Genomic DNA, 25550 nt, shown 5'->3' on the forward strand with positions numbered 1-25550 from the left:
ATGTCGACTATAATTCGACAGTGGCTGCAGCTGCACAGAGCCTTATAAATGTTGCTTGGCGTCACTGTTTACAGAACTTCGTCGTTCATCAGTGTGGATCCTCACATTGCTATCACTGTGGTTATCTCTACAGTTATATAGTTCTTGGTGTGGACGGACCTTTAGTTTACACAGCATAACCTTTGCAGTCCTCTTTGTTGTTGTATTCTGATACGTAATTTAGGCTATGATAGACGCCTTCCAAGTTGGCTCACTCTGCATACGTTTTAAGTAATAACTTGCATGCTGTTTGTTTGCATGTATTTCTTCCACGTCTGCAGAGGGATCTTGATGTCTTCAGGATGGGTTGGGATAATCATCCTTTAAGGACAGAGCAAAATCTGTCCCCACAACAACTGTGGACAATCGGACTCCTCCAGAATCCTGTTAATGCTCCAGACCTGGCAGAGGTAGCAAATCTAAGTTATTTTTAAGCAAACATAGTATTATACATTTATAGTTTTGACCAGTGTTTCTACTTCATAGAATAGCAAAGCTCACACCATTTCCTTGAATTTATTTTAGACACAAGCATTGTGCATAAAACAGCTTTTCAACACTGTAAAGGAAGCCCTCAAAACTTATACCATGAAAAAACATCTTGGTACAACTGAATTTAGTTTACTTTAGATTACACTACCAATTATAATTTGGGGTAAGAAAATTGAATATTGCTTAATAACAGATGTGTCAAAGTTTTTTTCAATCACCAACGTCAAATTAATGAAAGAGATAACAGAACAAAAATGTGTTCAAATGCTGATCAGGGCTTGTATCTCTTTGTTCACATTAAAACGAATTAAATGATACTATGTTGATACTTGCATCAGCATAGTATCAGTTATGTTCACATGTTGATCTATTTAAAATCTGCTTACCTTTATAGTTTTACTTTATGTCCTCAGATTTCTATGTGACAAATGTTTAATTAAGAAATCTGCTTTTTTTTTCTTGATGAAGGAAATCGAGGATGCAGATCTTGATTTCAACAGTGCCAGTGAGCAAAATGTGACCAGTTCTGGAGTGATTCTTCCACCCATTGCATGTCCCCTATGTGAGGAGGATATGGCACGCCTTAGGGCCGCTATTGATGTTGCTAGACCATCTGAGTCCTACGGCCGAGACATTTATTTAGCTGTATTGAACTGTGTACTAACTCATGTATCATAAATGCAAACGTTGTGTTTCAAGGGTTTTACCCCTTTAACACCAACAAGTATACAATGAATGTGTTTTAAATTTGTATTTGTTGTGACTGGCAACAGTGAAGCCACATGTAAAAAGAAGAATAAATCGTATAAAATCTTTTTTTAATTCCAAACCTTAACATTTTGTTCTCTTTTATAAACAGTCAACACAATTTTTGTGTGTACGGAACTCATTTTTCAAAACAAGTATTTTTAAATATTACAATTAAATACTTTTCTTTTCTCAGAACATGAGAGTATTAAAACAGCAGTTTTTGCTAAACATGAACGGAGGCAAACAAAAAAAAATGGAGGGTAGAGAGAGACAATTGTCTACACATTGTGAAATTCCTGCCCGAGATGAAAAGCCTCCATCATAACCTTTTTCAACTCGACATATGACCTCATATGTCGTACGGGTAGTGCAATTGTCTTTGTACATGCTGAGACGACAGGGTAACAGATGCTGTGATGCCCAAAGTCTGCACTGCAGTCGTGGTTAAATCTGAGCATCACAGCAAAATCCTTCTTCTCGGATGGGAGAAGTGGGATGTGACCTTGGCCCGTGATCCACTGCAGAAACCTTGCAGGTGTGATGGACCGTGGGCCGTCTTCGTCCTCTTCATGATCTTCAGCTATGAAGCGAAGAGAAGAAAAAAATAAAGTTATGTGACAGTTTAAAATGTAGTTTTCCTTTTTTACTGCAATGCAGGTCTTTCGATTTAAAGAAGTGAAATAAACAGAGGTACTCTCGGTCACAGAAGAACAGCTGATCCAAAACAAATGTAATCAAATGTGTGTGATTTCCTGAGGTTTAGAGATATTCGACTATTTCGGCCAACCACAATGGTTATAAATGGCATTCTGTGTTAACATTAAGTCTTTTTACATAGAATGGAGATATAGATTGGCCTTTGTAAAAGTTCTCATTAAGAACTAGAGGTTTAGGAAAAACAATTCTCATTTGTATGTATAATGTCTATGCAGTTGTGGAGTGTAACTAATTTCATTTACTAACTTCACTTAAGTACTATTTAAAAGTACTTGTACTTTACTTCAGTATTTGCATTCCATGCTACTTTATACTTCTACTCAACTATTTCAGAGGGAAATCTTGTACGTTTTACTCCACAACATTCATTGAGAGCTTTAGTTACTGGTTACTTTGCAGATTTAGATTATCAATACACATTACTAAAATTAACTAAACTAACTCTTGAACATGGAGGGCCAAAATCTGCAAAGGGAAACTCACTTTGCACGTTTGGCATTGTGCTTTTGGCATACTTTTGAATTCAATGGCATGGTAATGGTTTACATCAAACTCATGTTGCAGAGGCACAATAAACAGGGTGTTTCTCCCTGACCCTGTAACACTGCGAATTAGGGTCCCAGTGTAGCCATGAGAATCAGGAGGAATCATTATCAGTCTCCTTTTACCCTGCCCACCTGTAAATGCAACATTGTTTAGATCAGTTGTGTTTGTTTGGGCTACTTATTTGAATGGCAATGTATTACAATGGAATTTATATAACAAGTTTTCTCTACCTGCAGCCTTGTAGAGTAGCCATCCTCCTGTCAGCCCCTGCATCTTAGGATACTCATCTTGTAGTAGTCTGAAGAACTAAAAGAACAATAACATAGGGACTAAGTGATGTCTACATGCTTGAAGAAAAGCCAAACACTAGGATGAAGTTGCATGTTTCAAATATAAACAATTGTGCAATTTGTAACTAGTACGTTTTCTTTATGAAATACCTCTTCATGGCCCATATCCCTGTACATGTTGAGATGTCTTTTTCCAAGTCCTGCCTGGGCAAGGTCAAACTCTTCAGAGGAGGTTGGGGTTGTCTCTGCATTAATGTTCAACAGGTATGCATAGAAACTAAAAGGCCTCCAGGTCTTTGTGGATGCTGTGCCACAGGTCTTTAGACTCTGCATCATTCGCTTTCCACGGTTACTTCTTCTTGTGAAAAACCCAGGGAAAGATCTACATGATTAAAAAAAAAAATTTGATTAAAATATGATGAATATACATATGAACTTGTCAAACTACCATTAAATTAACATGAAAAATGAAATTCCATAAAAACTAAAACCTGGCCATGTCCTGTTCTACAGAAGATGATGGCTCTTGCTGCGTTCCTCCTTGCTCTTGCTGTCCCTGAGAGAGGTTCTGTGCGAGCACATTTATAAGGCTCTGTGCAGCTGCAGCCACTGTCGAATTATAGTCGACATTCTGTTACGAAAGACAACACACATTGAAGGACTTGAGCTGGTCAGTGTATGGAGGGAACAATTCACAAACACAAGCTAACAGCATTCAGCTAGTTGCTTAATTTCTAGCTTTGGCGAAGTCCCCACTTAAATAAATCTTCTCCCTTTATGTATGACGCTATCTTACAATCATCATTATAATATTTAGGATAATTTCTAGTATCTATAAAAAAATGTATTCGATTTCTTACCTGCGCGCTGGCGCCAGCAGGCGGTCCAGGTGGAGCGGACGCCATCACAAGGATACTACGCTGCGTTCACAGTGGTGTGTGGAAGTGCGAAACGTCATATATTAAAGTGTGGTAGTTGAACGGCCCAATATGGCATAGTTTATTGCTCTTTTACTGTGATTCGTCCCAAGTAGAGGCTAAAACAGCTTGCTAAACAGAATTTTGGCACTAGCGTCATTTTTTAAACTTTCAATCACGTGAATATGGTGAATAGAAAGTGTTGAATCATAGTTCTCGCGGTGCCCACGTTACCTGAAGGCAACGTGGTTGAGGAACTCCTCAGCCCTCGTTGTTATGCTGTCACTCATGATGACACGCCCCTCTCAGTTGATACCACGCCCCCCACGTTAGATCTGGGTCAAAAGTCTGAACTGAAAAAAAAAACCTGAACTGAAAAAAAAAACCTGAACGTGAAAAAAAAAAACCTGAACGTGAAAAAAAGATTTGAAACCCAAAAAAAAAAGATTTGAATCTGAAAATATAAAATCTGAAACTGAAAAATATAAGAACTCAAATATCAAAATATATATGAACGTGAAAACTGAAAAAAAAAAATGTATTCGAAAAAATTCCAGAAGTGAATCAAAATTATATTCAACCCAAAAAAACTTTTCATTCACTTATTTTTATTTTGAATACATTGCTGTATTTTGGGACTTTCAGGTTCACATTTTTTTTTCAAGTGAACGAAACTTTTGACCTGGATTTAGCTCCATACAGCTGGACCCTCCTCCCTGTAGTTTGAGGTTAGTCCTCCTTGGTGCTTCAGAGGGGCTTTAAAGGGGGGAACTGGGCCCCTGCAGTGGGAGAGGGATGGACTCACACAGATCCTCTCGCTGACCGGGACGTAGAGGTTTAAGGTAGCGCGAGTGCCCTCCATGATATGATTTATTTGATTACCACAGATAAAGCAGGAGACGAGTCCTTTGCAGCAGGAATGGATTCTTTGGAGCAGTTAGACCACTGGACAACAAGATGAATCCGAACAAAGAAAGATTCAAAGTTCATTTCACTCCAGTTTTAAATGAGTGCATATGCATAAATAAAAAAAAGAGTCAGCTCGACTGAAGATGAAGTCTCTGCATTTAATAACTAATATCCTTAGATATCACGATTTCCATTCTATATTTATGAATAATTCCACTCTACTACATTTTGGTCGTCAATATTGTACTCGACTGTATATTTTGCAAATTCAAATTATTTGGTATAATATAATCAACTATTACTTAAATGGATTATCATGGATTACAGTACAAGGCAGAGTATGAAATCGTTACAATTGGCCCCACCTTTACCAGCTGCAATATTAGTGATACTCACATATTAATCCATCACTAATTATGTTGTTAAATGTTTACTTTTGCCACTTTAAATATATTTGGGTTGCTAATACTTGTGTACTTGCACTTGAATGCAGGATTTTTACTTGAAACAGATTGTTTTGACATTGTAGTATTGCATCTTTTACTGAAATAAAAGATCTGAGTACTTCCACACTTACATTATCACCGTTTAACTTGACAAAGTCACGAAACAATCTCAGCACATCTAAACACAACTGAAACACAAGTACTAAAACTCGTTTTTTAGAAAATGATTGTTATTGGCTATGCTTTAAAAAAATAGATTTAGGCTAATATTCACATTCTTTTGAAACTTTATCATATGAAAGTGTTTTAAAACATAACAGTAAATGTTTAGAAGCATTGACTTACTCGTAAGTGTCTCATCTCTCCGTGCAGCAGCAGGTTTCTCCTCTCTAGCAGCGACCCTCAGGTGACAGAAGACAGCTCCCTGCACACTGAAGTGACGTGAACAGGTTTCATCCAATCAGCGCTGCTTGTATGAATTCTAGAGACTCCTATTGGTTCCTCAGGGAAGATTCACTCCCCATAATCATTTGACTATTGTCAGGTGCTGTAGCGATCATGTGAACAAACAGAAGGGGTTTCGTGAGGATTTCCCCGTAATCATGCAATCCATTTGACTTTAGGGTTCCTCAAAAAAAAGACTGCAAATGTCATTTATATTCTGCATCACAGCTGCAGCCTGTCAAATAAATTGAATCTCCCATTTATTAAGATGTTGAAACATCAAAATAGAATTTTCAATAAAGGCAACAGGTTGGAAAAAGCCTGTAAATGAGCTTAAGGCTAATTGTGCGTCCTCTGTTCATATTGTTGTTGTTGTTTTTTAAATCAGACATATTTCTACGGCATAATATTTCTTAAATGTTAAAACATGAACAAAAAAACTCTGGTTTCTGGTTTGATTTCTGTAGTTTGGCAAGTATACACAGTGAAACTGGAAGTTCACAATATGTCCACTAGATGTCAGCGATGTGCGAGCAGGAATCTCGATCTGGAGCTGATTCTGGAGCTGATTCTTCTTAAAGGTCGACACAATCAAGCTCGATCATTTGGATGGATGGATGGATTATCTGTTCATAATCTGGACTGCATATGCATTTAGTATGAGTGAAATATTTTAGATGGCCTTTACATTATGAGATTTGAAGTTGAAACTATAACTCTCTTGCTAAATCTGCATCTGAAGTGATGGTGAAGTAGTATGAGCACAAATTTAAGAAGGGGAATATGCATTTAAGCATGACAGTAAGTAGCCAATGCTTGGTAAGCAAAAAAACAAGCACGTTTTGTGAGAGTTGCTTTTCCTGCAGGATCAAAAACAAACAATGAAAATATATGACCGTAAACTATAATTGCATTGCAAGTGTATAGCTCATAAGAGAGCATTCATAACTTTATATTCAGCCCCACTGCTGCCATTCATCTGACCACCATGCGTCATTGTCAGACAGGAAGCCGGAGGGTTTCACCACAAAACATTTTTAAAAAGTACAGCGGTAATATTTGAGCTGCTAAGCATCATCACCGGTTGAGCAGCATCACCACCACCGGGGGTTCGTCCTCTGACGCCCCGGCTCCGTCCGTCCGCACTGCTGCTCGCCGGGGCGCAGGGAGGAGGGTGGGGAAGAGGAGGAGGAAGAGGGGGTAGGCAGGTGGGAGAGTAGAGGAGGAGGAGGAGGGGGGGCTTGGCCGGGCTGCCCTATATGGCTGTGGATGAGCTGTATGCTAATATCGGCTTGAGAGGCACAGCATCGCGTTTCTGCCGGCAGTCAGTGGTGGCTTCCAGAGTCTGAGCAGGCTCCTTCACAGCCATGGCTGAGGGCGGAGAAGGGGAAGACGAGATCCAGTTCTTGAGAACTGTAAGTAAAGACAGTTTCCAGGGTGCGTGCTGCTGAGCCGTTTCATAGCGTGCGCCTTTTCCTTTCGCCAATTAACACCCAGAGGCGGCAGACTGCACGTCAATTAAGTAAAGCCCCGATCCAAGTTGGATTATCGTGGAAGTTTTTGGGAAGAAAATGCATCGTCAGTGGGTTATTTTTGAGTTTGCTTATGCATGAATGATGATTTTATGATGGAAGTGTCGCCGCAGGTTGCACGCTGCACCACGCGGCCACCGGGCACACCTGTCGACAGGACTCTTGATGTGGGTGATCTCAATGAGACAACCCGTCTGCTGGCGCAAGGGCTGAAATGACTTCACACTCTCTTGCATTTCGTAAGACATGCCCCTTCCCTTTTAGTTGTTTTGACGCAGATTGCTTACGTTGCTGCTGCTCTACGTGGATATGCAGAGCAGTTATCCTTGTAAATGATATCACAGCTTGTATGTTGGGGTGTTGGTAATATTTTGTCGCACCCTTATTCTTCTCTTGCCTTATGAAGCTTTGTGACTCGGGTGTTGCATGAAGAGCAATATGATTTATGGCACTTGCAACATGCTCAGCAGGGATGTTTACCAAGTTTCATGCACTGCATTTGATTTGAATTGTCAAATATCCTGTATTGGCATAATGTCTCGCGTTGTTGACACTTGGCAACCTTGAACTTTGTCCAGGACCCCCATGTCTCTGGGCCCCCATCTTCAATCACCATGGATTTATAAACGCAGCTTTTCCTGTTGTCATAGCAGTTTGTTTTCAAGGTATTTGCTGGTTGAAATCTGTTGTTCTAAATAATACATTCATTGAGATTTAGATCTCAGGACTACGCCTGCGGTTTTGCATGTTTTTAAGGCAATTTGCAACAAATCACTCGTACATTTAAATCAGTAACCATTATACAAACAATGTGGCTGTGATTTCGAAATGTGGTTTTGCAGTGTTTTGCTAATGGAATTCATTTTTGTACGATATGAAAAACCTATACTGTACTAGTCCACTCTTGGAACTTGTTTGAGTTGTGTAACCCATCACAGTTTACAGCAAGTTAAATTGTTGCAGTAGGGTGATGCACAGGTGTTTACAGTGCGCTGATGGATTGCGTACAGACACAAATGGAAGCCAATGGCTGCTTAAAACTGTAGGAGACATACACAAAATAATAGAGCTATTCCAGCAATTCAGCATAATACTTCCATAACGTTTGGGGGCTTTTGAGCAGTAACAGCAGAGGCCAAGATATCCTGACTTTCAGCACCTCTAGTGGTTAGTTCCTTGATCGTCATTTCCCAAATGCAACTTGATATCTTCTCTCATTAGACCCTCTTGCCTGGTGAACGTCAACAGAATAAGACTCACGTTTTAAGTCTGTAATACTTCACGACGAGTAAAACCAATCTCATGAAATGTGACTCATAAATGAACTATATGCTGGTTTGGTCCTTTTTACAAGTGACGTTCTCCATTGATGTCTATTTGGCTGAATGCCTGACAACAGTGCACTCCTCTCTAAGGGCTTTGAGACGTTGACATACACAGAGTATTATTAATGTGTGTGTGTGTGTGTGTGTATATATATATATATATATATATATATATATATATATATATATATATATATATATATATATATTAAAAATCCCTGTGAAGGCTCGGTTGGTTGTTGGTGGCAGGCGGGACCCTTAACAGCTCCTACTATTTGTGATGCCAGTGATATGCTGACCCACGCCGCTCCGATTTGACTGTCACAATGGCATCCTGGTAATTTGATGACAACAGCGGTTTGAGAGGAGCGGGGTTCCCCTGAGCTCCTCAACCTTGTTATCAAACCTCAGTGGTGAGAGAAACGTTTCCTCACACAAAGCCCTAAAATAGGAGCGATAATTGAAATACATTGCAATCTGTTGAACATTATGGTATAAGCCTGAGTACAACTGGCAGGTCTTTTTGTTTAATTGAATTAAGTTGTTTAATATTTTGGAAAGAAAACAGTTGCAGGACAAAATGTGGTAGGATTTATAGCTGTTGTTGGGTTTTCTACTTTTTCCAAGTCTGATGTTTATAAGAAATAAAATGTCAAAGTCTCCTGCTATTGGAGACGGCTGTCAGGTGCTGACAGAAGTCCTGACGTTGTGATTCAACTGCAGCGCTGTTGCGGTCTCACCTTGCTGTTGATTAGTAACGTTGGGGAAAGCAGGCAGCGATAAGCGGAGCTCTGTCAAAGGAAACTGAGGAAAATGTTCCACCTCTACTGCAAGATGAAGACCGCAGGCCTTGCTGTAACTTTATAGACCAACACTGACGCTGATAATGGAGATACAAAGGTTTAAATTAGGGGCAGAACAACTCGCAGCGCATTGAAATTCTTTGCTTTCATATTATTTATGCAGGAATCAGAAAATGTTGCAAGTCATTTTCTCAGTACGCCAATTGCAGTGTTAGAACACTTAATGTGACTGTCAGATGATGATTAGTGATCACCCGTGTTATTGGTTGTATTGCTACTTATTGGTTGTGCTGCTGTGTGAAATCATGATTTAATACAAAGAAGAAATATCAACTTGCTTCTTCACTGAAGAACCACCGTGTCATCGTCGGCTGAACACTGTTGAACCCGGTGATTGTCACGCTGTATTGGAAATATAAGTATTTCTATGTTTTGGAGCCTAAACTAACCGCTCTGCCCCAGATAGTGAATGCCCCATCATAGCTTAGCAACGGCATGCAACGCTTTGGAGTTCTCTACATGCTGAAGAGGTTTGCATGAGGTATCAGTGAGAGCGATATTCAGCGAATAAGGAGTTAAGACGTTGATTTAAAAATGAAAAACGCAACACTTTTCCGACTGTAATGTGTTTGAATCAGGAAAAGCACCAGGAATCAGTCCTTTGATATAGTTAGACAAACATTCATTTCTTTTTTAAATTTCTCCTTTTGTATAATTGTCTGGTTCCCAGAAACGTATCTCCTCGATATTTAAGCAGGAACCCAGTGGCCAATTTAAGAATCTGCTTCAATGTCATGATGCTAAAATACTTGCTGAATGTGTAGCTCATAGACTGAAGAGCGTGCAGACAGGAATTATCAGGCTCGTCACATCGAAGATAATGTTCGACAGTTGTTGCCAAATTATGAGTTGCCTGGGGGGGAAAAAGGTCCATTGTTTTTGCTGATTTGGAGAAAAAGTCCTACGTATAGATTTTATGTTTAATTGGCTAGACATTAGAAGTCTGCCGTTGTTGACTTCTGTCTGAAATCAAAGACCCATTGTTTATAAAATGACTGAGACTCAACTGTGCTACGTTTCCAGCTGTTATTGTAAACTGCACATGCATGAGAATATAAAGCTAGGCAGGTGTTGCCACAGTCACTAAGTGGGGTTAAACTAAAGGCCTGACTTTTTTATTTTTTTTCTTCTGCACTTGTTACAGATATGAGGTTTAATTTAAACTCTGCTGTCCAGGTGAGCTGTCACTCTAATACCTTTTTTAAAACCAGGTGATTGAGGCTTGCAGTCCGCAAGTAGCTCCCCAGGGCTTATTTGGAGTTTGTTGTTTTGGAAGCCTTCTGCATACCAAGACGGGGGTTTAAATTTAGCCCGATGATGCGTCTACAGCACATACAGCTCTGCTCCCCTGCACCAAGCCACACCTGGAGAACAGCTTGAGTTGAGGCAGCACAAGACCAGTGACTCTTTAACACCATGTTTATCAGGATAAAGTAACATTGAGAAATCAAGTGCTTGAAACCACACAGTACTATACAGCAGTTTCTTGCTTACTACGTCAAAGTGATAGAGGGTGTCACTGAGAGTTGCACTAAATCTAGTGATAATGTGGTACAACTTGTTATTTATCTATGATAATTTATGACTTAAGGTTTAACCGATGGCATAGTTGTTGATCACATAGAGTACTTCCAATAGTTGTGTAATGCACCTAGACGGCCAGAGAAGATTGAAGTCCCATTTGTTGAACACTGGTAATCTGAATGGTTGATGAAGAGTGTAATCTTATTTTTTTTTGGTTGATTGTTGTGGTGATTGGTTGAGCTCCTCTGATGTAATTGGTTGGAAGAGTGGAGTCAAGTGTCGGTGAAAATGAAGAGGAAATACAAACGTTACTGTGTGAGACAACTAACCAAGAAAATAGCACGGCAATATTTATTTAAGTTTTTCTTTCTTTAAAAATAAATAACATTTAAGAGTTTAAACTGGTTTAGTAGACACATTTAAATAAAGAAACAAAGACAAAGAGGCCCAATGGTTTGATATTAATAATTTATCTCCATGGACAATCCTGTTTTCTACTGTTTCCCTTCAAATGTAGGTGACGAGGGAACAATGCGTTTGATTTTGACACCAAAGATAGTGGTTTGTATCCTTTGTCATTGTATTTTAATTTGTTTACGATAGATTTATCTTCATGCTTTAAGTTATTGATGTTTAGTTTCCACAAGAAACTTTTTGTCAGAGAAACGTTTGACAAAAGTTTTTTTCGTCAAGTTCAAAAATTGTCAGACCATCTTTAAGGTTGTTCTTGGGCGTTTCATCATATTACATGAATATCATCAGCCTGACCGTTGGAATCTTAAAAACATTTTTTGCGGATTTCTCGTCACCGTGGGCTTAAAGCAATACACTACATTCTCTACCTTGAAAACAGCAGCTGACTAAACAATCTTTCCTCTAAAGGTCCATTTAGTGGCCGCTCTGGAGCTTTTGATCATATCGCATGAGATTCAGTAACGATGAAGTTTTTGGTGATAATGTTCAGTATGATTTGAATACAAAAATATCACCTTGGAGACACGGCTTCCAAAATCGTCACCATCTCAGAGTCCTCCAGTCATCATTCCAGCATGCAACATTTACTATATTGGGCTAGTCGACGTCCTTGCACAGTTTGCCTCTTCAATGAGAGACCGAGAGAGAGAGGCAGCGTTAGCCTGCGGCCTCTGGTGAACCTCCCTCCGATGGATTTCAATTGAATGGGAAGGATTCCCTCTGTATTGATTGAGCAGGCTGTGATGGCAAAGCAACGGTGTGTTCTTTGGCAGCTCCTGCTCTCTCCAGTCGTGAGCGCCGAAGGGCATTAAGTCTGCTGCCACCCCCATCGTTTAAACAACCTCGATGTAAAGGGGGCAGGACCTTACGTCACTAATACTCTTTGTTGCTGTTGAATGTGTGAGGGGTTTGACTTTGTTTGAAGATTTGTGAGAACTAGCTTCAGAAGAAGATTAACAAATGGAGAGTAAATACTGAACAATTAGTTTTGGCCCCAAATCAACATGGAGTTACTCTCTTGCATTGAAAAAATCATGTGCCCTTTTGTTTTCCAGAGTTTTCCATGAGTTCATTCCTAAAATCATCTATCGAAATGTAACGGGATATAAGTTACCGATATGTTTCTACTTGGCCTGTGAATTATTTAGCCTTAAAAAATCGACTTTTTAAAATAAATAAACCTCATACAATCAAAGTCCATCCCTCATTTAAATGATTGTCTCTAAATGCACTTACTCTGCAATATAATTGCATCATAATAATCTGAAACTCAATTTGAACTTGATATGTCAGTTTCTGCAGGAATGATGCAGTGTGTTGTTATGGTGGTTCAGAGTTGGACTAGAATTATATTCAGAGCAGCAGCAGAGTGAATGACTCAACTCACATAAGTACCTTCATTAATCAACGAGGACTGAAAGAGGTGCAGACGTGAGCCTCTTGCCGGTTTAAGTGTCCCTTATAGGTCAGTGTTTTTCAACCTGGTTGAATTTGTTATCTGCTCTGTGGCCATAATGGTTTTGTTCTTAAGAGCAGTTGGCGTTGTTTGTAGCCTTTATTAATCCAATTGAAGGAATGTGTATTTTCTCAATCAGCCACTTGCTGAATGTAAAGGGGTCCTAGATGAACACATTCTTTTCTACCACCGTTTGAACAGTCTTTGGTTGTTTGAGAAATATTTCATATGTTTTGCTTTCTGCTAGTTTGAAGCCGACGGGTCTCAGTTGGAAATCAAAAAGATGATGTCACTTACTTTCGTGCACCGATCAGACCGTGGCAACATTTGAATCGCAACCTGATGAAAGTTGGACAGCAGATACTTTATCATAAAAACAAAGCTATTTGCCTATTTAGAAGTGAATATTCAATGTTCTAGAGGAAAAACCTGAACCTGCAATATACGATCTTTTTGGTCACTTGGCGGCAACGTAAATAAGCTGTGAACGCAACACTGATGTATCGTTGAGTCGATACGGCAAACTTGTTAGCAACAGTTTCGTATTATTCAGCAGTTATGGATAAACTATATATTTTAATTGGTACTTGAGTCTACCTGATGATAAAAGTAATATTAGTATATATTTTTTTTGCTGAAAGCCATGTTATGAGAATGAACCTAAGCAGTAAAATGATGGGCCGGACAGCAAAACAATGAGCTGAAACTGTCAGTGTTTTCACATTGTCATTAGGAGACATTGTTATCATAAGGATTTAGGCCCTTTTAAGATTTGAAGTTCGTGTTTTGTTTTAATTTGCGGTGTATGAATCCTCTTTTACAGGATCACCTCGCTATACAGTCAATGGAGAGCTCTGTTGCTGCAGTTGGTCGCCAAGAGCCTTGCTCAAAGGCACCTTATAGTAATGATAAGGGGAGGATCAAGTCGTCAATCAATTCAAAACCCAATTTTCTTGCTGCTAAGAAATTATCCATTGTTTAGATTACTGATCCCATTTAAATTACATTTCTGACAAGATAGGATTTAGGGATGTCTCACTTTGGGAAAACATGATTCTGTCATTTTGCTAATGTGCTCATCTTTACTTTAAAAGATAAATCAAAATGTATTTTGATACAAAATAGCCCTCAAATAAATGTATCAAAATAAAATACAAAATACTGGTGCCAGAAAATGTAACAAATTTTGCATTTAAAATATAGGAACTACTTTTTTTTCTGGATTTTCCATTTTCTCACAATTTGGTATAGCAGAGCATTCAGGTTTGGGCTATAATGTACACAAAGCTCTGGTGAACTCCACAAAAAGGAAGAATAGTCACAGACATGTTGTCCACCTGGCCAACTGTAGAATGTATGAAATAATAAAACTAAGAATACTTTCACAATATGCCTTTTTAAATTAAATAAATTTGATATTGTTTTTTTTAACAAATGGACATCTACTGTCATAGCCTGGCTAACTGTGAACGATATTATCTGCCAGTAATTTATATGGCATTATGACATTCACATTGAGAAGATACAGCATAACTTGTAATACAGTGCAAGATTAGATGGTCAGAAGTCTCTTGATAAGGTTATCATGAACATACAAGGTCCCAATCTCCCTCTTCCTATAGCTAGCTACTCGACTGATAAGCTAACTTGCTAAACACTGGCTATGCACTAGCCTAGACAGCATGCTAGCATCATTAGCATGTTAGCATCGATCGCTAGCTTGATATTATAACCATCACCATGTATATAGACAGCATACTGGCGTCATTAGCATGTTAGCATAAATCGCTAGCTTGATATTATCACCGTGTGTGTGTATATAGACAGCATGCTAGCGTCATTAGCATGTTAGCATAAATCGCTAGCTTGATATTATAGCCATCACCATGTGTATATAGACAGCATGCTGGCGTCATTAGCATCGATCGCTAGCTTGATATTATAACCATCACCATGTGTATATACAATAGGCTATGTAGCCAGACCCAGACATAAACTATACATCAAGCTAGTTGATATCTGTCACACTCAGATAAAATATTTAACTTGACAGACAATCTGTTGAACTGTTTTTTGATTGGTGGAGAAAGTATTTTGAGTATTTTAAAGACAAAATTACTCTACTCTAAAGTATTTTGTTACAAATTACATTCGATTTTTTTATCGGCCCTATCAAATACAAATTATAAAATACTCAAAGTAATTGAAATACGTATAAGATTTACAAATGTGATTTGTGCATCATTTTTGGAAATCTTAATATTACATGTGCAGATTTTTAAGCTTCAACTTCACAGATCTGTTAAGTTTAACAGTAAAGACATGGTTAGAGAAGCAGCCATTTTGTTTGTTTTGTTTTCAGAGGTAGTTAGCCAGGCCTAGTTTTGTTATATTGATTTATATTTGTTTGACACGACCACATCCCATCCTCTCCCACTTTGTTTGATAATCTTTTGTTTGAAAATAGCCGAGCAGTAAAAGCAGCAAGACAAGAGTTATCCCAACCTTGAAACTTGTACCTCTTGAATTTCAAACGTACTCGTCCGAACTTGTGATTTACACACTTATTTACAACGTTTTGCGGAGAAAATCCCGACAAATCCCAAGGACATCAGCTGCAGCACTCGGTAAGTATCTTTTACTTTCGTAATTGTTCTAACATCATAACTTTCATTTCTTTTATCAAAATGTGATTGTTATAGTGTTACATTGTGACTAAATGTTGTGTCCCCATCGGCATTCCTCGCAGCTTTGAGTTCCTGGCAGCAGTTGTCTCATCTGATGGCTTCAAATATGTCCGACCTTCCACCATCCTATCATAACTCGGTAGCTGTTGGAGCCTTGCTCCGTTCTAGGTTCTCCAAGTACCTGGTGGAGTCTGTCCTGGGGCAGGGCACCTTCGGCACAGTTGCTAAGTGCAGGAGGATCGCCGACAGGAAGACTGTGGCCATCAAAATGATGAGAAATCAGTACCAGCAGGCAAAAGCTGAGGTAGGAGAGGAAACTGAAAAGTGCTCATCTGTATTTGAGGAAATACCTACAATACAATATAATGGTTTGTTACTGTGGGTAAAGCTCATATAAAATCTGTGCCCTGTTATCTATCCCCAGGTGGCTGTCCTGTTAAAACTTAAATTCCTGGACTCTGACAAATGCAACCTGGTTCGCTGGTACCGGTCTTTCCGCAGCAATGGACACTTTTGTCTGGAGTTCGAGCACCTGGACATAAGTCTTCACGACTTAATGGTTGCCAGAAATGGCCAGCCTCTCCATATTAAGGAAATCAGACCCATTGTTCAGCAGGTACATTCTACTGCAGTTCTTCCTGCATTAATAAACACACTAAAGCATACTGATAAAATATCGTTTCCCTTCTTGTGAAATGACTGACTTTAATGACCTTTCAGCTCGCCAACGCACTTGACCACTTGAAGGTTGCTGGAATAATACATGCAGACCTCAAGTTGGAAAATATAATGTTGGTGAACCATGCACAGGAGCCTTACAGAGTTAAAGTCATCGACTTCGGCCTGGCCTGTGATGTGTCAGCTGCCAGACAGGGCTCCTACCTTCAGAGCCAGCCGTACAGGTGAGTGACTGAAATCACATTTGATTGGTCAGGGGTTTCGCTGCAGTCATATGCTTCAAGTTGTGATTGATACAGATCCCTGTCAAAACAGTGGAAATTGTCATAATTGTTGTTTTTCCTCTCTCAGGTCTCCGGAGATTATTTTGGGTCTACCATTTACCGAGGCCATAGATATGTGGTCTCTGGGCATCATCATTGCTACGCTCTACCTCGGCTTCTTACCCTACCCCGGCAGCAGTGACTATGATGTGGTAAGTACTACCTGAAGTTTGGTCCTCTGATTTAGTTGTGTGTATGTAGTAAATGTAAACTATATATATTTTTTCTTCACTCTTAAACCACTTGCTTATTCATTTCCCCCCCTGTTCTTGTTGCTAAATATGTATATTGTATATTCAGATGAGGTACATAGTGGAGACTCAAGGTCAGCCACCCAACACCATGCTCTCCCTCGGATGGAAAACTGGCTGTTATTTCCAGCACAACTTCACAACCTGGGAACTCAAGGTACCTGTCACTTCACCACTACTCTGACCTAACTGACTTGCTCTTTGACCTAGACTTTGTGTCTGGTTAATTCTGTCCATGTTGCATTTCTAACGTACTGTAGAATATTTGGGTCTGTCTGCCTATTTGTCCAAGTTGACTGTACTCTGATTGTCACACGAACAATAACTGTCTGTTCAGACACCAGAACAGTTCTGGAGGGAGAGTGGAATTCAGTCGCAGGAGACCAGGGTCAAGAAGCTCCGCTCGCTGTATGATCTCGTGCTTGTAGGTGTTGGTTTGTTTGTTGACTTAAAAAAAAAGAAATATTTCTCAAGCATTGACTTCTGCAGGTGACTTATTAAGATACCCCTGACCGCTGTTATTGTTTCTTCATTTTACAGATCCGGGCCATCGGCAGTGAAACGAATGCTGATAAAGTTGCAGAATCGAGTGACGTGCTAGACTTTGTGCACCTCCTCAATGGGATGCTTCAGCTTGATGCTGCCGAGAGAATTACACCCAGTCAGGTGCTCAATCATCAGTTCACCAGCATGTACAACATAGTCTGGATGTACCTGCTCAGCTCCTAGTAAGTTAAGATTTCATTGATGTGTGTAGAAGAGAACACTTTTTGTTTCTTACTTTATCTGAATGTGTTTGTTCATACACTTGGTAAAGGAAGTTCATTCATGTAATGCTTCATTTTTTTTGCAGTGTACGGTCCTGTTCTGAGTTAATGAACCCGACTACTGACAGTAGGAAAGCTATGTGTGGGTCTCTGCAGCAGCTATCCTCTGCGACCGCCCATCCCATCCAGCAGAACCTTCCTTCTGCTTCTACTGAGAGGAGCCAGTATTCTGGCAATCGCATGCAGGCTAGCACAGCTGTGATCACCCCTCTGGCCCAGGCACACCAATCGAATACTGATACCTCAAGCAGCTACAGTTCGAAGAGGAAGATGGTCGACTCTGACTACCGTGATCAGAAAAAAAGGGTTAAAACTGACCCAGCTCCACCCAGCAGCAGCAAAGCCCCTACCGACGAACCGCATCGGAGGAGCGTCCCTGCTGAGAGCCGGGCTCCGTCAGGGAGGAAGAGAAAATCACCTGATGTCATATATGTGGGTCATCAAGATGGCGACAATAGGAACAAGATCCGGAGAAGGAATGCTGCTCCATTCAATTCCATCAGCTATTGCGTCTCCCCAAGTGTAAAGCGGAAGATGGCAGATGGGGACGACAGTCATGAGAGAAAAAGGCGGAAAAACCGACCAATTTAACTGTTGTATAAATGTTGTCATAAATGTTGTCATAAATGTTGTCATAAATGTTGTCATAAATGTTGAATAAATGTTGTCATAAACATGCATGATGTGAATGCAATGAGTACTTTTTAAAACGTAGTTTACATTTTAAGACTTACCTTTTGGTGTGTGGTCGAGGACTGGCACCATGCTCCCAGTTTACTAAATGGCCTAATGAGAAGTCTGTGCTGTGAATTAATCATTAATTGCAGTATTAATATGCGTCCATAAAGCATATATTACCATGGTCTCTAACCATTCGTGCATATCTAAATCATATATATATATATATATATATATATATAATATTAATGTATCGCTAAATAAGTTCTTAATCATTTACTAACACTTTATAAATTATGTTTTTAATCACCTACAACTCCTTAATAATTGGTTTGTAACATATATAATACTTAATTTACAAATGGGGAATCCATAATTTATAAAGTATGAAAACAATCACGAAAAACATAATAGACGAGCTTATTAATCAAGAATAAAACATTTATAACTGTTATGAATTGTATACTGAGTGTTAATGTAGGAACAATGCTTTATAAATGATGAATTAAGTGTTTACTCATACTTGCATACACTTTATAACATTTTTTTAAACCTATAAGGTCTCCATGGCATTTGTTAATTTACTAAATTTACTGAACCCTGTTATTTCTTGAAAGACTAACTGGATCAAATGCTATTTATTTAATTTACAAAGACTTGAATTTGCGCCAAACTTTTCAAGAAAGTTACAAGAATGTATTACAATGTCTAAGGGCGGTCACTCGAAGATAATACGCACTGGGGGCTGGGGTTGATTATTTATTGTTATATGTTTTGACATAATTGGATAATTTGTTCATCGATCTTATCTTAATAATCGAACCAGTCAGACACAACAAAAGTTACCAGGTCTTTAAATAGAAATCCATTGCTTCCCTGTTTCTGTTGAAAGATAAGAGACGTGGTTGCAGCAGACGGACTTTACTTGTATGATAACGGATTGATAGACGGAGCAGCGACAGACCGTGGCCAAAGCAGTTGCATGTATCGCTTTCCCGTGAACCAGAAGCACTGCGGATCTTTAGCTGGAGAAGCTACGACTGTCGCGCTAAAATGACAAATTGCCCAAAAGTAGGGGTGTAACGGTTCACAAAACTCACGGTTGGGTTCGGTACGATACAGTGGAGCCACGGTTCGGTACGTTTCGGTACAGTAGAAAACTATAAATGAGAGAAATGTACTTTATTTTAAAATATATTTATTCATTACAACTAACATCATGAAGTTATTCTTTGACTTTGAACAATGATGGAACTATACCTGAGTGACCCATCTTCTGGGGTGTCTTAGCAACACATACGCATAAAAAACAAACTGCTCCTTAATGTTATGTAGTATTGTTACTTACATCTTGCAAGAGAGATTTTTAATCTCAATGGTACTACCTGGTTAAATAAAGGTTTTTAAAAAAATTATTTTAATTTAATTTTTATTTTTTTAATTCAAACTTATTCAGTTCGTCATGCGTACCGAACCGTGAGCCTCGTACCGAACGGTTCAATACGAATACGCGTATCGTTACACCCCTACCCAAAAGTAAATTTTCCAACCCTCCTCTGTCTCTGTTTAGGCTTCAAATCCTATTTTTCAGCATCACTGCATGTTGTCAGGTTCTCTGCTGCCTTAAATCATTTTTTCACAGTCTCACTTATTCTCCCATTTTCTACAAGGTTTTGAAAATGTCACGACTACTACTTTAAAGTTTGAACATTGTGAATGGTCAGGTTCTCGTGGTTGACAGCTACTCATTAGATCTGTGTTAGCTGTGATATTTTCACAGCCTGCGATCCAAAAATAGCAAGTTCATGTCACAGTTTTGGGACACAGTTCTCTGTGGAAATTCTTTATCTTTCATATCAGAAACTTAACATTTGAATCTCACTTTAGGACCAGGTTATCTGATTTGAACCAACATCAGCCTTTATCTAGCTTATCAGGTTGTAGTTCTCACACATCTACACTCTTATCTTCTTTTGCTTTTGATGCTGTGAGCTAAGCTTCACTAAAAACACGTAGCTCAGCCTGCACTTAGCACCCTGCTTGACATTTACAATAAACACGACCCCTGAGAAGTCAGAGCGATTCAGACAGACTACACACCGAGACAGTGTGAACAAGGAGACAAAACATACTGGGATTTTCTTAATTCCTTATAGTTTCAAACCACCCCCGTCTTTCTTTTTTTTTTCTCTTTTCAAAGCCTGCCTGTTGATCTCCACTGAGCATGTGCAAAGCATGTGTGTCAAAATAGCAGCACTGAGGGATTGAACAGATTCACCTTTTCTCAAGTTCACATTGGTGGCAGCAGTGAGTTGTGGGGGTTCATTTGGCACGCCGTACCATCTGTAGCTCTCGGGTTTCGGCTGGTGGATGCATCGGGCTGCGCACACACACACACCTGTCGCTGTCTGTTGGGGACACTGGCGGCGTAGTGAACGAAGTAGGAGAAGAAAATAAAGCAAGATAAGAGCGATAAAGGGTCTGTTGAAGACTCATCCGATGGTGCCAGTGGCCATTCAACGGAAGCGCCAACCAGAGTGACACTCTTTTGTTTGATAGGGTGGAGAAGTGTCGGACCTGCAGGATCCACAGGGGTAGTGAGGACGGGTGGGGTCGAGTTGGGAGAGGGCAGGGTCAAGTTGCCGCTCTTACACTTTGGAAGCTGGGTAAAGCAGCCACCGAACCTCATCCTGCTGCAGGCCCGGGACCCTATACATAGTACTGATGCTGCTAGCAGATGGTCACACTGCTGCTGCAAGGATCACTTTGCCGCAGATTCACCAGATTCTCTGGCTTGGGATCAAGTCAGGGGTGCAGAGAGAGAGACAGAAAATGTCTTAAGAGACTGTCTTGGCATTGGGAACACATAACTATTTGATTAGTTGTTGAGATCTGATGATAGCAATTGGAGTTTTATAAGAGAACACCAATATCCATTCTTGGCATTAAACCCTCCCATACACAGTGTCTCTCGAGGTTGTATTTATTTAAAACGATGCTGGCATTGTCATCCGCACTGCTCTTCTGATCTTCCATTGCTTCACCCTTCAGATGGTATCCAGTCTATGTAGCCTTTTTATCCCAGTGCAACTCTGACCACTTCTGGTTCTGGAGCTGCACTATCAAACTGAGCAAAAATATATTTCTGTGCATCTGAGCCTTTCAGGTATGCATGAATATGTGTCACTGTCTGGCTTTCACAGCACATTGACTTTTCCGTGATCAAGTTGCTCCTTTCGATGATTTTCCATACTGACAAACAAATCATTTAATGCAATTAATCACAGTAATAGAACAATTTTGCACAAGAAATCCCCGTTAGCAGTTTCGTAAGCCTTAAAAATGGCATGCTACACACGTAGGTGTAGAATGCCAGTACTGGTGCCAGGCACCCTGCTGGTTTCATGAGGCCACAACCACCACAGACAGCTGAAAAGAAAGAGGTGTATTTACTTGATTTTAAAAAGGTGACAAGTCTTCTGTCATCCCGTGGCCATACTGAGTTTCCCTATCTGTCGCCTGAAACAACAAGCTGTCTTTACTCCATCACACAACTACCGGGAAAGCTGCAGCAGGGACTCCGAGCCAGCATTGATGCTTTCTGCCATCAGTAATCACTTCCCTGAAGCCCAAAGTTGGGTCTTGGGGTATTTAAAACGCTGCTGGTAGGGATAGCTGTGCCAGCTCAGCCCCTCATTCACTTCACTGTGACGTCTAACTCTACTGTGATTCACTTCAGCCATTAAAAGCCATTTCATATTGCCCCACATCACAAACTGACAGTTTAAGAATATCATTTAATTTGGTTGTTGGTCTATCCCAAAGACTTTTGTTGGATCTGCTCAATTTTGCTTCTTTACTAATTAGCTGCTGTTTCTGTTGCAACTTGAAAGTGTTTCTGTGAAATAATGACTTTACTTTATCTGTACGCTGTGTTGTTGTTTTGATGATTATGTTTTTACTCAGGATACAACACATTAAAGGGGACATACTATGTAAAACTCCCTTTTTCAGTGTGATGCACATACATTTAGGTATCTGGAGTGCCCACCAACCCACAAATAAGACAACAACTCAGTCTTATGTGTGCTGCGAATGTGATTCAACAGGCCATTGGCCATGGCTCATTAGAATATACCGCCCGTCATCTCAGTATCTCCCCACACGGCTTGAGAACTATACCTTGCATGATATGTTTCTTCGTAAAATAAAGACACGGGCACTAAAAAAAGTGTTTCAGACAGTATGAGGAAAATGTGCTTTTTGAACATTAAAGTCGATTACATGTTCTTGTAGAAACCCATAATACAAGTATGAATCTAAAAATGTCCCCTTTAAAGTAAAAGTAGCTCCCACATATATAAACCAGAAAGACCGAAGATCTAATTTGTGGTGTAACGCTAACACGTAATGTGAACACCTCACGATAAATATGAAACAAAGAGATTGACTTCAGGCCTCCTGCAATGTCTGTTTGAACTGTTACATCTGCTGAAAGAGACGGAAAACATGTCCTAATTGCCAGAAAGTTTTTATTAATTTGTATAAAACCGTTTTTTTCCTCTTTGTTTCAATGTTATTTCCATCAGTATAGCAGTGTGGAATTACAGATTAGACTTCAGACTAGACGAGAATATTTTTAGACGGATGTGTTGCTGGATAGACGGGAGAATGCTTTCGAATAAAATAAAACATTTGATGGTGTAATAAAGTGCATCTAAAGCTAAAAAAAAACTTCACCCAAGAGTTTGACCACCCAGAAGGGGCTTTAACTTTGTGATCGCACAACAATTGTTTTGAAATCTTGTCAGGGTCTGATATCTCGCCTCCTGAGTGCTGTACAGCTTGTATCTCTCTATCGAATTTATACTGCTGTGAAGGAGGTGGGAGCCACAACCATGGCAACCATCAGCTCAGATTAGTGTGGGACGTGAGCTGGCAGGAGACACACACACACACCAAATACAGCCAGAACCTCTGGACCCTGACGGATACAGATGTTAATTTATTGGTTGCACTGATTGAATGGAGGGTTTCCTCTCTCCCATAGAGATACTAAGGACTGCGTAACAGGTTTAGAAATGAAAGTGCTCTCGCTGCTATTGATTCATTACGTTTTCATTCTTTTGTTTTCTGCTGCTGAAATGGTCGTCCGTTCAAGGTTGACAACAAAATGTCCTTTTATCTGATTTCCCTAACGGTTTAATAATCAAAACTTCACAGTCAGGTGTTTTTCTTTGCAATGGTTGCTTTTTATCTGAAAGCTTTGCGACCAGAACCCTTTCTGGGTTCCAGTTTAAAAACCTTATTCCAAGTGAGGGTGGCATGATAAGCAACAAATCTCAGCCAATGTAGATTATTTTCCTCTTGTTTTGTCTTGTTAATGTTTTGGAGAGGTCGCTGTCAAACCACATTTGGCTCAAACGCTCCTCTTTCTCTCTGGCAGGATGACGAGGTCGTGCTCCAGTGTGTGGCCACCATCCAGAAGGACCATCGCAAGTTTTGCCTGGCCGTCGAGGGATTCGGAAACCGGGTGTGTTACCTGGAACCCACATCTGAATCCAAGGTGAGGATGGCACACTGCTTTGTTTTGTGTTTCGATATTATGAAGAAATGGGAAGTCAGTGGCACAGTTTGGCATGAAACAAGCAACCATAGCTTGTATAAATGTCCTGTCAAATAGTAGGGATGAAGTAGAAGGCCCTATGGTGCAAACTACTGAGATCGAAAAACAATCTCAAATGGGTGCCTTGGTGGTGCGGAGAAAATACATCCAAAACCCTCATCCCCGCACGGATCCAGATTCGGTTCTTGGCTCTGGTGCTTCCAGCTTGGCCAGAACCCCAACAAACGCAACTGACAGTGTTTACGGGGCCAGGTGTGGTTCAAGTCCTTGTTTCTGCACTGGTGCATCCCAGTGATTGGTCATGGCACCAAGGCAGAGAAAACTACATCAATATATAATATATAGAGGATGGTTTTGACCCATTATGTTGTTAAAAGAGTTTCTTTTTGTAATTGTGTGATGAAAATGAGCATTTTGCTGCCTGTGGTGTTGTAGCAACACAACAGAGCTGCCAGTACTCTGTTACATGTCTCATTAATCTTCGTCCTGACGAGACGTATGGTCTTCCAAAAAACAATTGTTGAAATGAAGCAGATCATTTTGTCTTTGGAGAATATGCCTCGTAATAGGAAGGTTTCTGAGCCCTTTCAATGGGGAGAGCAAGTTTGTCGTCAGTCAGTAATGGAGATCTCCATGGGATCAACCATGCAGCCTATATATCTATACTGGTGATCTTCTTACTGTTTTATTTTAGGCTTCACACTTACTTTGAGTGATAATCACATGATCACAACCAAAGAAAACTCTCCAATGCCAGGATGTTTATGAGCTGTGCATATCAAGTAAAGCCTGATTTTAATTTAGCCACTGAGCAGTAAGAAATTGAATGAAATCTGGGGACTTGTTTCCGTTCACCCACCTGGAACTGTTGTTGAGTCGGAGGGCAAAACCTGCGGAGCGCTCGGCAGCCAATCACAAACACCTCTCCCCCTCTCACCTTGGGTACCGGCGACAATGCTTCGGGCCTCCTTGGGTGTGACATGTGGCTGAGTGTACAGGATGATGGCGCGGCTTGGCACGAGGTGAGGGGCTGTCATCTGCTGGCGGATCTCAGGTGTTGACACCTCATTTCCCTTAAATATAAAGCCTGGCTGCTTGTTGTTGCTAGTCGGGAGAAATGAGGCCTGAGTGAATTGGATCCAATTTAAAGAAGAGTTCTGAGGCAGTTTTTTAAATATGATGTTGCGCCACTTATGTGCTACCATTACATATTATAGACTTGGGCCATTAGTGGCATCATTTATTCATATATTATAATATTCAGGAGGTAAAATACCATCATTAAATTAAGGGAAATCCTGTAATACGAAGTTCATATTAAGTGTATATACAAACAAATGGCTTGATATTTAAAGTACACATACTGCACATATTTGTCTATTCCTGCATTGATTAATTTACTTCTTACATTGTTCCTCCTGAAGATCTCAATGTAAAAACAGATCATGAATGTAGACTTAGATTTTAAAAAGACTAAACATAATACTGTCAATCAAACATTTTTTTGGGCACTATTTTGAGTCATAGATTAACGAGCACGAGTGAGCATTTTTAGGATGGTGTATGTCGGACTCGAAAAATAAACCACAGTGCCCATCATAATGTTTTTAGTGTAGGATCAGTTCATTGTTGGATTTGGACTTTTCATGGAATTTATTGTCAACAACAAACACATATCACACAATATCAGCTCCTTTAATGTCACATAAAAAAGCACTCATTGTATCTTACATGTCTTCATGAAGAGGAAGCTAAC

General features: G+C 39.9%; 2 protein-coding genes and 1 long non-coding RNA gene across 3 annotated transcripts in view; 1 reads left to right on the forward strand and 2 right to left on the reverse strand.

Annotated features, from left to right (window-relative positions):
- The window catches only part of fmn1 (formin 1), a gene marked incomplete at its 5' end in the record, with an annotated part of 28496 nt that extends 23883 nt beyond the window's left edge, over positions 1-4613 (reverse strand). Inside the window, 2 exons of the mRNA XM_079291151.1 lie at positions 1810-1861; positions 4452-4613. Coding sequence (XP_079147277.1) covers positions 1810-1861; positions 4452-4613 — 214 coding nt within the window. The remainder of the gene's footprint in view (positions 1-1809; positions 1862-4451) is intronic.
- On the reverse strand, positions 2562-3168 carry LOC306793118. The gene is made up of 3 exons (XR_013772864.1): positions 2985-3168; positions 2775-2850; positions 2562-2675 (listed from the first exon to the last, which is right to left on the reverse strand). It is a non-coding gene; the product is annotated as an uncharacterized lncRNA (long non-coding RNA).
- A 2196-nt stretch (positions 4614-6809) lies between the features above and the next one.
- The window catches only part of ryr3 (ryanodine receptor 3), a gene marked incomplete at its 5' end in the record, with an annotated part of 111735 nt that continues 92994 nt past the window's right edge, over positions 6810-25550 (forward strand). Inside the window, 5 exon segments of the mRNA XM_079291030.1 lie at positions 6810-6849; positions 6852-6887; positions 6890-6912; positions 6915-6965; positions 23615-23734. Of these exon segments, the coding sequence (XP_079147156.1) occupies positions 6810-6849; positions 6852-6887; positions 6890-6912; positions 6915-6965; positions 23615-23734 (270 nt within the window).

Source organism: Melanostigma gelatinosum, assembly GCF_949748355.1.
Source record: "Melanostigma gelatinosum genome assembly, chromosome: 19".
In the NCBI taxonomy this organism is placed as follows: Eukaryota; Metazoa; Chordata; class Actinopteri; order Perciformes; family Zoarcidae; genus Melanostigma; species Melanostigma gelatinosum.